At 38.1% G+C, this 13,169-nt stretch overlaps 1 protein-coding gene across 1 annotated transcript in view; it reads left to right on the forward strand.

Annotated features, from left to right (window-relative positions):
• Positions 1 to 13,169, forward strand: part of CATSPERE (catsper channel auxiliary subunit epsilon) — a 180,123-nt gene that overhangs the window by 117,756 nt on the left and 49,198 nt on the right. Inside the window, exons 11-13 of the mRNA XM_064383670.1 lie at positions 3,835 to 4,277; positions 11,108 to 11,166; positions 12,824 to 12,899. Of these exons, the coding sequence (XP_064239740.1) occupies positions 3,835 to 4,277; positions 11,108 to 11,166; positions 12,824 to 12,899 (578 nt within the window). The remainder of the gene's footprint in view (positions 1 to 3,834; positions 4,278 to 11,107; positions 11,167 to 12,823; positions 12,900 to 13,169) is intronic.

Here is a 13,169-nt window from a genome sequence, read left to right on the forward strand (position 1 = left end):
CTAGCTCTATATTTTTTTATCACTATATCCCTAATTACCTAACGTACTAAATAATTTATTTTCATGTTTCTTGGAAGCCATCTCTGCTGGAATTGTAAGCTACACAAGAGAAGGAAATTTCTGTTTTTTCACGAATGTATTCCTCCCAAGTACCTAGAACAGTATAGCCCCATAGTAGGCATTCAGTAAAGTTGTTGAATAGATGTTTGCAAAACTTGTCTTCCAGCCAGGAATGTTGTATCTCTTCATTATTTTTATTTTCTCTAATTGATCTATTCTAATCTTTTATTCCTTCTTGAGTCAATTTTAGAAGTTTGTATCTTTCTAGGAAATCATTCATTTTTATCTAGATTTTCTAATTTATTGGTAAAGTATCCTATTTTAACTTTTACATTTCTTATGTATCTGCAGTTATATTCTCTTCCTTATGTATAGTATTGCTTGCCCCCCACCCCCTTGTTAGTTAGGCTTGCAAGGAATTTTCTATTTTCTTAGGTTTTTGTTTTGGTTTTGTTTTCCTTTTAAAAAGAATTCTTAATTTTATCTACTTTCTTTTTTATTTAATTCCTTAATTTCTACTTTTGTCATTATTGATTCTTCACTTCTGCTTTCTTTTTGTAATTAGTCATCTCTTGCCTGCTTACCAAATTAAATAGTTCATTTATTTTTAGTCTTTCTTGTTTTCTAAGCATTTAAAACTACACACAAGCAAAAGGCTATGAATGAAGAAAACTTCATGTGGCTTTAGCTGCATCCCATGAGATTTTTCCATATAATGTTCTTATTGTCATTATCTTTTAAATCATTCTTAATTCTCATTTTAACTTCATATTTAATGCAAGGATCATTTATAATGTTTGTCGTCAGCAGTGTGATCAGAAAAGAGAAGGGGCTATGAAAGCAAATATTGGGAACATCAGTCCAGATGTATGGGATCAGAAAACTACGCGTGGAGGAAACGACTTCTAAGCTGAAAACTAGGGAGAGAGTATATGTATTAGAAAAATGATTTCACCGCTTAGGATGGGGGATTAAGGCAGTATTCCAAGCTGAGAATACAGCATGTGCAAAGATGTGGAGGTAGGAAAGAACATGGCAAGTCTGGGGGACTGAAATGAGGTCAGTCTGACTAGATAACACAGTGTAAGGCAAAAAATGGCAAGAGACAGACCTGGCTAAAGGACAGATAGACCATATCACGAAGCAATTTGGACATTATATGTAATCCAAAAACAACATATTGTTTCCTGAGCTTTTGAATGTTATATATCATTATGCTGTATGCATCCTGCAATTACTTTTTCACTCAGCATAAAAATATATGTTATTATATCATCCATTCACATTTCTCCCCTTCCATCTCATGATCTACTGCACTTATTTCTGATTAGGTAAGTTTAAGTAGAATGTAATTTATGGTAATTTGTAAAAATGTTACTGATGTATTCTGATTCCAAATGTAAGATGCATAAACACAACACAACCTGAACCTTCCTGACGCTACGTATTCCCCTTCCTTCCAGCCAGTCCTCTCCAAGTGTGGTCTTTTAACAATTAAAGAAAGCTTATTCCTGAGCCGGGCGCGGTGGCTCACGCCTATAATCCCAGCATTTTGGGAGGCCGAGGCGGGTGGATCAGGAGGTCAGAAGTTCAAGACCAGCCTGGCCAACATGGTGAAACCCTGTCTCTAAAAAAATAAAAATAAAAAATTTTTAAAAATGAACAACAACAAAAAAAAAACAAAATGGTAATAGCTAATGTTTAGAATCCTATGTGCTAAAATTGTAGCTAGCATATAGGACTTTCACAGTCACAATGACTATATGAAGTGTATACTATGACATTTTAGAACACCCTGACCTGGAGAAGTGAGACTTCTTGTCCAAACACCCACAGTATGGGCTGGGCGCAGTGGCTCACACCTGTAATCCCAGCACTTTGGGAGGCCGAGGCGGGTGGATCACAAGGTCAAGAGATCGAGACCATCCTGGTCAACATGGTGAAACCCCGTCTCTACTAAAAATTAGCTGGGCATGGTGGCGCGTGCCTGTAATCCCAGCTACTCGGGAGGCTGAGGCAGGAGAATTGGTTGAACCCAGGAGGTGGAGGTTGCGGTGAGCTGAGATCGCACCATTGCACTCCAGCCTGGGTAACAAGAGCGAAACTCAGTCTCAAAAAAAAAAAAAAGAAAAGAAAAGAAAGTTTATTCCTAGAGGCTGTACACAGAGAATGTCATATCTTGAAAGAAAGCTATGAAATCAGCTCGTCCAACTGGTCATTTTACAGACATAGCAACAGAACTAAAGAGTTGAAGATAGTTACCCTCTATGACCCACTGTGACTTGGGCAGAATATTACGTGGAGAAAGTTGATTACTTTGAGTGAACCTGCAGAAGTAGGCTATATTTTATACCACTCTCACCCCCGCTGACCTCCATGTTTTCATCCCAGCTATATTAGCCTTCTAGGGATGTCATAACAAAGTCCCACAGACTGGGCAGCTCAAACAATAGAAATTTAGATTTTTATCTATTTCTTTTTTTTTTGAGACGGAGTTTCGCTCTTGTTACCCAGGCTGGAGTGCAATGGCGTGATCTCGGCTCACTGCAACCTCCGCCTCCTGGGTTCAGGCAATTCTCCTGCCTCAGCCTCCTGAGTAGCTGGGATTACAGGCACGCGCCACCATGCCCAGCTAATTTTTTTTTTTTTTTTTTTTGTATTTTTAGTAGAGACGGGGTTTCACCATGTTGACCAGGATGGTCTCGATCTCTTGACCTCGTGATCCACCCGCCTCGGCCTCCCAAAGTGCTGGGATTACAGGCATGAGCCACCGCGCCCGGCGATTTTATCTATTTCTAGAGGCTAGGAGTCCAAGATCAAGGTACTGTCAAGACTGGTTTCTGATGAGGCCTCTAGTCCTGGCTTGGAGACGGTTGCCTTCTTGCTGTGTCCTCCAGTGGCCTTTCTTCTCTGTGTGCCCAGAGGGATCCCTGACATCTCTTCTCTGTGTGCCCAGAGGGATCCCTGGCATGTCTTCCTCTTCTTAATACAGCATCAGTTCTACTGGACTTGGACCCCCTGCTTCTTAGCCCATTTTACCTTAATTACCTCCTGAAAGGCCCTATCTCCAAACGCAGTCTCATTGGAGTAACGTTAGGGCTTCAACACAAGAATTTGAGGGGGACACAATTCAACCCACAACACAATGCAGAATTCCTAATAACACTATTCCTGCCGTGCTCATCCTCATTAATACTTAACACATGAATTCCAGCTCCTTTTTATGCTAAACGATGTTATATAAAAAGTGATATGGGGCCGGGCGCGGTGGCTCAAGCCTGTAATCCCAGCACTTTGGGAGGCCGAGGCGGGTGGATCACGAGGTCAAGAGATCGAGGCCATCCTGGTCAACATGGTGAAACCCTGTCTCTACTAATACAAAAAATTAGCTGGGCACGGTGGCGCGTGCCTGTAATCCCAGCTACTCAGGAGGCTGAGGCAGGAGAATTGCCTGAACCCAGGAGGCGGAGGTTGCGGTGAGCCGAGATCGCGCCATTGCACTCCAGCCTGGGTATCAAGAGCGAAACTCCGTCTCAAAAAAAAAAAAAAAAAAAAGTGATATGGTATTCAAGAAGAAAACTGAATACTCTACAATGAAGTGGGAGGGAAGCTCCCCAGTATAGTGTAGTTATGGGTTCATACCTGCACGTTCTGACTTTCTCAAAGTATGTAAATAGTCATTATAAACAAATTATTTTGGTTGAAAGTACACTTAACTAAAACAGCATGATTTATGGTTACTTAGACTAACATAAACTTTTCTCTTTTTTCCAGATTATTATGGAAATATTTTGGTAAAAATGGAAAATAATGAAATATTTTATTCCAAGATTAATATTGGAGATGCAGTAAAGCTGCATTTATGGACAAGCAACACAACAAAAGCATTCATTTTCTTAAATACATCTGGTCATACATACTTCCTGTATGCTTTTGACAATGGCGTGATACAAACACAGGACTATCCCGTAGGTCTGGAAGCAAAAAGTATAGCGTTCAAGACAAAAGACAAATGCCCATACGTGGCATTTCATAATAATATTGCTCATGTTTTTTACTTTTTGGACAAGGGAGAGGCTCTGACAGTTTGGACTCAAATAGTCTATCCAGAAAATAATGGCCTCTATGTTATTATGGAATCCTATGGCCCAAAAATATTAGAAGTGAGACATAACATTTCCTTTGAAGTTGCCTTTGGATACTGCACCAAAACTCTGGTAAGTTAATATTTTTAATTTCTTTATTTGGTGTTAATAAGTATAAAAGTGTAATATTAACATTTTTATAAATGGATTTCCCTTCTAGGCTCAGCTGGGAAAATGTCGAGGAATGGCTGAGTTTTTAGTAACATGATAAGCCATTAATTCACAAGCCATTATTTTTGCTTTTAATATCCAAGCCCTCTTTGCCACCTAAAAACTAGTAACACATTCCTTCAAAACTCACTGATTGTCGATTGTATTGTTCACTTTTTTTTAATGCATGGCTTTCCTGTGGACTTCTGTTATCTATTGTAGTATAACAAACCACCTCAAAACCAAATTGCTTTCAACCACAACCAATTCTATGAGTCAATTCAGTTTGAGCTCTGAGTAGCCGGGCAGTTCTGCTGGTTTTACCTGGGTTCTTTGATGTGGTATGGGCATCCAGTAATTCATCTGCAACTAGAGGACCTAAGACGGCCTCATTAATCTATTGGGCCTCAGCTGGAACACTTGACTGTGCCGGATAAGCCAGGTTTAGTGTTATCCTCCAGACTAGACCTGGCTTCTTCCATGGCAGTCTAGGGGCAGTGTTCCAAGACAGTGAGAGCAGAACCTAGGCTAGGCCACATATCCCTAACTCATAGGATGGGGATATAAACTCTACCTCTTACGGAGAAATAGCAAGTTACACTGTAAAGAGGCATGCATATGGGAATGGGACGAATTATTGCAGCCATCTTTGCAAACCATGTTATAATATAGGTATAAATATACTGTGTATATTATGTTGCATAGTGTATTTCCAATTAATATCATAATGTGAGCATTTCACAAGTTACTTTAATTTCTTCTTGAAAACTGTGTAACCCAAGTGGCAGTGTCTGTTCCCCACCTTCCCTTTCTAGGCTCAGCTTCCTTAAGCACATATAATAGTGGGTCTGCTATCTGATACAATTGAATGGAAGTGGTCAGTCAATTCCAAAGTGAAAGCAGAGAATCATAAAAAGTGAAACCAATCTATGTGAAATATTTTACTTTCACTTAAATATATGTGAAACATGTTAGTTTCATTTAAATGAACAATCATTTATTAGACAATCTTTTCATATAGGACCAAAGCCTTTTCTTTAAAACAGGTCCACTTATTATAGCTCCTCATCTCCTTTTTTGTATAACCTTGCTCATAATGCATCATCTTTGAGTTCCTATTTCAGTTTCTTTAAGATAAAGGAAAAAAATACTTAAAGGCACTGGCAAAGCAACTGAAGCTCTAGAATTTTATAATATTTTTCCATTTTTTTAGTATTACTTTGCTCTTATTTGCTAATTCAGCAATCTCCTCAGTTATGTGCTTTATCAAAATTTTTCAAAAAAATCAACTTCGTTCTCAAAGAAACAGTAACTCTACTTTCATTTGATACTTATTTTATCAATCTATAATATTACGTATAATTACTTAATTAAAATAATAATATAATCTGGCATAAACAGATTTGGAAACAACATGAATTTACATTTATATGGAGTCTCATGGATAAACCTTAAAACACAGAGTTGAATGAAAATTATAAGAAACTATTTGAAATCTATCTTAGTCCATTTGGGCTACATAACAAAAATAGCTCAAACCAGGTGACTTACAACAACAGAAATTTTCTTTCTCACAGTTCTGGAGGCTGGGAAGTCCAAGATCAAGGTGCCAGCAGGCTCGGTCTCTGGTGAGGGCCCATCCTCATAGACAATGTCTTTTCACCATGTTCTCACATGGCAGAAGGGGCAAGGCCACTCACTTAGTGCTCTTATAAAAGAGGCCTCTTTTATCCTATTCAGGAGGTTCTGCCCTCATGACCTAATCACCTCCCAAAGGGCTCCACCGCCTAATATTGGTGATTAGGTTTTAACATACAAATTTTAGAGGAACACAAACATTCAGACCATAGCACTATCAATGTCATATTTATGAATAGCACCAATACATACACATAAATAACAAACAAAAAGGCATTACACATATTTCAAGGATACAAAGATACCAAAGGTATATTTTCAAGGATACAAACATAGCTGTTTGATATATGATATTGCTGTCTGCTATGGGGGAAGATGATACAGGGAAAAAGTAAAATATGATAAATAAGACTGGATTGATAATGTACCAAAATAAAAGGATATATTTAACTGATGGTTTTCTTTCCAAGAATCTGATGTAAGTATACAGTTGATTCCTGAACAATGTGGGGATTGGGGCACCAACCCCTGCCCAGTCGAAAATCAGGTATAACTTTTATTGGTTAGTTGTTTGTTTGTTTGTTTGTTTGAGATGAAGTTTCGTTCTTGTCACCCAGGCTGGAGTGCAGTGATGTGATCTCGGCTCACTGCAACCTCCACCTCCCCGGTTCAACTGATCTTCCTTCCTCAGCCGCCCGAGTAGCTGGGATTACAGCCACACACCACTATGCCCAGCTAATACTTGTATTTCTAGTAGAGAGAGGGTTTCACCATGTTGGCCAGGCTGGTCTCAAATTCCTCACCTCAGGTGATCTGCCCCCCTTGGCCTCCCAAAGTGCTGGGATTACAGGTGTAAGTCACCATGCTTGGCCATGGTATAACTTTTGACTCCCGAAAAGCTTAACTACTAACAGCCTACTGTTGACTGGAAGCCTAACATAAACAGCCTATTACACATATTTTCTATGTATTATATGCTATGTTCTTATAATAAAGTAAGCTAGAGAAAATAAATGCAATTAAGAAAATCATAAGAGAAAATACATTTATAATACTGTACTGTGTTTATCAATACTGTAAATTTACATCATCTGTTTACAAGATAAATGACCTGAAATACGGGCAACCTAGCTGCAGACCTCAGTCTACAGATATATATATTTAGTGCTCTCTCTCTCTGTCTCTCTCTATATATATAAAATATGCATATATACATCTATCTATATGTGTATATATACATACATACATATTTGAAAAACCTATATATATACATATATAACTGTATATATGTGTGTGTATATATATACAGTTACATATCAATCAATTCGACATTTCCTTTTGTTGTTTTGTTTTTTTATTTTCTCTCTCATACAACATTTTCTTGTAATGTCATGACTTTTCTCTGCTTGGAAGCACCTTCCACAGCATCACTAGGGGCACTTTGTATGGGTCCATGGTGTTACTCCAGGTTTACAGTATTGCAGTAAACATGGTTAAAAAATACGTAAGAGCCACAAGAGATCAGTTTTTACTGTGATATGCAATTTACTGGAAGGACAAACTGCCCACAGGATGTCTAGCGTCACACAGCATTTTAAGCAGATACTCACAACACTTGAGCTCACAGCAGTAGCAATTGGAGGTGGCTGTGAAATTATCACATAATACAGCGTGTATAAATTTAACTTTATAATAGATCTGTATATATTTTCTGGTAGCAAATGATAAAATAGACTAGTATCCACATATGTTTTATGCACTCATGAAACACCTAACATTTCTTAAGTTTTTCAATATTCTAGGCTACATGGTTCAACTGTAAGTTTTCTTCAAATTGCCACAAATCTCCCAAAAATTTTCCAGTATGCTAATTTTTAAAAAATCCATGTAGAAGTATACTTGCACAGTTCAAACTTGTGTTGTTCAAGGGTCAACTGTATATTTGTGTGTTTGCAACTCAGACCCTCAAAATACTAATTATTCATGAAAATATATACAAATGACCAATGGCAATGAAACATTGCATTTTGCAAAAATACAAAATTTGCATTTTTAGTAAAATACTGGTTCTATCATTTACTACCAAATGACACTGTAATTCTCTCATCCATAAATTGGAATAATAATAGAATGAAAGTACCTACCTCATAAGGTTCTTTTTTTCTAAATTTTTTTCCCTTCTTTCAACTTGACACATGAGGTTCTTATGAGGATTAAATGAGTTAGTACATATTAAGGACTTAGCAAAGAACCTGGCACATAGTAAATACTGTATGTATGCATTATTACAAACACTACCACTACTACCACTCCTCTGCTACTGCTATCACTACAACCACCATATTTTATCAATTCTAAGGCACTTTTTTTTCCTTTTTTTCTTTTTGGAGACAGGGTCTCCCTCTGTCATCCAGGCTGGAGTGCAGTGGCATAACCTCTGTTACTGCAACCTCCATTTCCCGGGTTCAAGCAATTCTCGTGTCTCAGCGTCCCGAGTAATTGGAATTATATCTGTGTGCCACCACGCCTGACTAATTTTTGTATTTTTTTCTTTAGTAGAGGCAGGGTTTCACCATGTTGGCCAAGCTGGTCTCAAACTCCTGAACACAAGTGATCTGCTCAATAAGGCACTTTTTTCTTAACATTTAACATCTCTGAAAACAGGACGAGTGTTACATCCTACAGCAATTTAGATTCAATGAAGTACAATAGTGTTATGAAAACACCTTGCTTATATAATGCAGACTGGGTCACTGTAACTTCACAGACTAATTAGTGGCCAGTACATTGCTAAGCATCATAGCTAATCATTCGTTTTTAAAAAATGAATATAACACTCACATACAAAAGTAAATACCCAACATTTATGCATAATTCAGCAAATTATTATAAAACAAACACCCGGGTAATTACCATTCAAATCAAAAAGTATGTAACATCAGAAGCACCCAAAGCCTTCCTGTGTTTTCCCTGATCAGAATTGTCTCCCTTTTCCAAGTTAAGCATTAGTCTGACTTTTGTGGTAATGATTTCTTACTTTTTGGCCAGGCGTGGTGGCTCACACCTGTAATTCCAGCACTTTGGGAGGCTAAGGTGGGCGGATGGCCTGAGGTCAGGAGTTCAAGACCAGCCTGACCAACATGGTGAAACCCCATCTCTACTAAAAATGCAAATGGCAGGCACCTGTAATCCCAGCTACTGGGGAGGCTGAGGCAGGAAAATTCGCTTGAACCCAGGAGGCAAAGGTTGCAGTGAGCCGAGATCACACCATTGCTCTTCACTAAATAATATAGCTAAGCTTTGTCTATTTTTGAACTTCATATGAACGAAGTAATTGCATATCTATTATATACACACATCCATACATAAATATCTACATATATTGTATTTTTGTCTTGCTTTTGTCTTTGAATATTATGCTTATCAAAGTCCATGTTGTTTTCTTGCACATGTATGTTTACTGTGGCACTGTTCACAATAGCAAAGACTTGGAACCAACCTAAATGCCCACCAATGATAGACTGGATAAAGAAAATGTGGCACATATACACTGTGGAATACTATGCAGCCATGAAAAAGGATGAGTCCATGTCCTTTGCAGGAACATGAATAAAGCTGGAAACTATCATTCTCAGCAAACTGACACAAGAACAGAAAACCAAACACCACATGTTCTTACTCATAAGTGGGTGTTGAACAATGAGAACACACGGATACAGGGAGGGGAATATCACAAACCAGGGCCTGTTGTGGGGTGGGGGGCTAGGGGAGGGATAACAGGAGGTAGGGGGATAAGGGAGGGATAGCATTAGGAGAAATACCTAATGTAGATGATGGGTTGATGGATGTAGCAAACCACCACAGCACATGTATAGCTGTGTAACAAACCTGCATGTTGTACACATGTACCCCAGAACTTAAAGTATAATAATTTTAAAAAAAGAAGAAATGAACTAACCTAAGCAACTTTGGAAAACATATGGTAGCTGGATCCTGTGAGATTAAAGGAAAAACTGTTTCTAAGCATTGCTTTCTTTTTTTTTTTTTTTTTTTTTTTGAGACGGAGTTTCGCTCTTGTTACCCAGGCTGGAGTGCAATGGCGCGATCTCGGCTCACCGCAACCTCCGCCTCCTGAGTTCCAGCAATTCTCCTGCCTCAGCCTCCTGAGTAGCTGGGATTACAGGCACGCGCCACCATGCCCAGCTAGTTTTTTGTATTTTTAGTAGAGACGGGGTTTCACCATGTTGACCGGGATGGTCTCGATCTCTTGACCTCGTGATCCACCCGCCTCGGCCTCCCAAAGTGCTGGGATTACAGGCTTGAGCCACCGCGCCCGGCCCCTAAGCATTGCTTTCTAATTAACAAATTTGTTTTTCACAGAGGTATGGATTAACAATTATGAAATTACTTTATGTATATCCTAGATTTGATCAAATAATTAAATATATTGTAAATAATCAGAGCCAGAGTTGTCAATGTTAGAGAAAAGAGCTACAAATATGAAAAATAAATGAGGCTAGAATGAAAAAAATAAAAGAAAGTCCATGTTGTTTTCTGTAACTGTCATTCATTCATACTACTGATCATTGTGTTCTTCTGTATGAATGTACTACAGGAGACTCAGCCATTTTGCTGTTGATGAACATTGGTTTGTTTCTATTTGGGGGCTATTCTGAATAATGTAACAATGAATATTTTAGTATATGCCTCCTGAAAAGCACATGTAAATATTTCTATCAGGTAGAATTACTTTTATGTGAGATTCTTGGTGAGGCTGTAAATTCAATTTATATTACAATTTTGCAACATTTTATTATGGAAATGTCAAACATATAGAAAAGTTGAAAGAATTTTACATTTAACACCTCTGTACCCACTATGTGGACTCATATTTTATTATACTTGCTTTCTTACATATCTACGCATCTGTCTATCCACCATTCAATCTTGTTGATCACTTACAAGTGATCAGCATCATTATGTACCCTAATGAAGACATTTTATGTGCCTAGATGTGGAAAGCTATATAGCTTTTTGTGATCTACTAAAGTGGGATCACAACCCCCACCCCCACAATTTCCCTGCTTTATGTAAATTTTTAAATTTTTTTTCAGTTACTAACGTTTTATCAGAAGATAAATTATGAGGGAACCGATGATTACTTCGGAATGCAGTAAGTATGACTTTTAAAAGAACTTTCTCAGTATCAAATATCCTATTCAGGTTATTGATTTATAGGTATTCTTTTATTTAAATGGCCACATATCCTTTTAAATATTCAAATTTCAAATTCCTTTCAATGGCTGGATAGATTAAAATTAATATTTAACTGTAAAAAATGTAAAATACTCTTCATAGTTTAATAAGAAACATGACCTATCTGAAGGTCTCATTCATCCAAATGAAGATGCCAAAAAAATGGGCTATTTCTTAACTGAATAATTTTCAAACATGTTTTATCACCAGTTCTCATCTCAAAGTATCCACATACCATCACTAGCAAAAACAGGAACTCTGATATCACAGAAACTCTTTACCTATGTGTAGAGCCAGATAAAATGCCATCTTTGACTCCTGCAGAAAGGTTGCAGCGAGGCTACCTGAAGGAAGACAGCCGACATGGAATTCTGTGTTAAGGCATTCCTATGGCTATCATTACAGCCTGGAAGTATTTTCTTGGAAAAATAGCATATTTTCCCTAGGAAAATCCATTTTTCTTTGGTCTGGTGCTACTCCAACTGAGTTTGACTACCTACTCTATGCCAAGCATTTTCTAGGTATTTAAAATACATGGTAAACGAGAAAGATGAAGTTCTAATGTCATGGAACTCATTCTCCAGTAGGAAAACAGCAAATCATCAAATAAGTAATTCCAAATACTGGTAAGTGCTATGAAGAAAAGAAAACAGAAATATATATATATCAGTGATAAGACTGATCAGGAAAAGTAGGGAGAAAATGCTGCTTTAGACTCCGTAGCCAGGAGAGGCTCAATTCATTCCTTTCCCTTTCATCCACCAACTTACCTCTTTATGCTTCTAATGGTGTAGGTTCCTTTGGATATTTTTTGTTTTGTGGATATTTACTAAGATTTACATTTCTATAGAATACAAATAAAATTGTCCAGGATATTTTTTATGTTTGCTTGTCCCCAGTTTTGTTTTTTGTTTTTTATGGGGTTTTTTTTTGACAAAAACCAACCTTCGCAGGTGTAGGTATAAATAAAACTTTCAAATTTTCTTCTATTTTTTTTTAGCCCTCACATTTTGCTTGAACACAAAATGATTCATGTGCACTTCATAGTAAGGCATTATATCTGACCTAGCTTTCAATCCCAGTCAGATTATATTACACAGCTGAATGTGGCTCAGAAAACTAATTTGACAACTCACTCTTTATTGCTCCAAAGGTGTTATCAATATGAGGGGAAAACGTGTAGGGGCCAGAGGAGGAACCCACACAGTAGTTGCTACCTTCAGGCAGGTCAAGATGTCAGCAGCACAGCCCCATTTTCCAGGGACTATGTTAATGAAATAGAGTGGCTGAAATGCTGGTAGGATGCTCATTTCTGTTTCCCATCCCATTAACCCAATGGTGGCCAAAACGGGATACCATGAGGTGGGAGCCACTTTACAACATGACCACCACACAGAGCTGCCTTAGCAGAAGCAGAGAGCTGTTACCACCAGCACTATCCTCCAGACCTCGAGAAATTTGTGTGGGAGTTCAATCACATAGTGCACATGGGACTTTGCATATAATCTACAGAAAGACAGTGTCATGCCTATCTATCACATGATCTAATAACCTGCACGGATTGTTTTTCCTAGAGACAACAACACGGGGCTTGTGATGATTCAAGTTCGACCTAGTGAATATTCAAAAGCATGTTCAGTACCCCAAAAGGTGAGTGACATGGGTTGAAGACCCAAATATTTTACTTGAAGAATGTATAGGTGGTAAACCAAATAATGCATACAACACCTCCATACAATACCACTCTCCTATTACTTAGCAACTCTGTGTAATGTTCCACTGTAAAGATAGCATCATTTTGGCTGGGCGGGGTGGCTCATGCCTGTAATCCCAGCACTTTGGGAGGCCAAGGTGGGCAGATCACCTGAGGTTAGGAGTTCGAGACCAACCTGACCAACATGGAGACACCCTGTCTCTACT

This window comes from Aotus nancymaae, unplaced genomic scaffold (assembly GCF_030222135.1).
Source record: "Aotus nancymaae isolate 86718 unplaced genomic scaffold, 86718_ANA_hifiasm-v0.15.2.pri h1tg000032l_0, whole genome shotgun sequence".
NCBI classification, from domain to species: Eukaryota; Metazoa; Chordata; class Mammalia; order Primates; family Aotidae; genus Aotus; species Aotus nancymaae.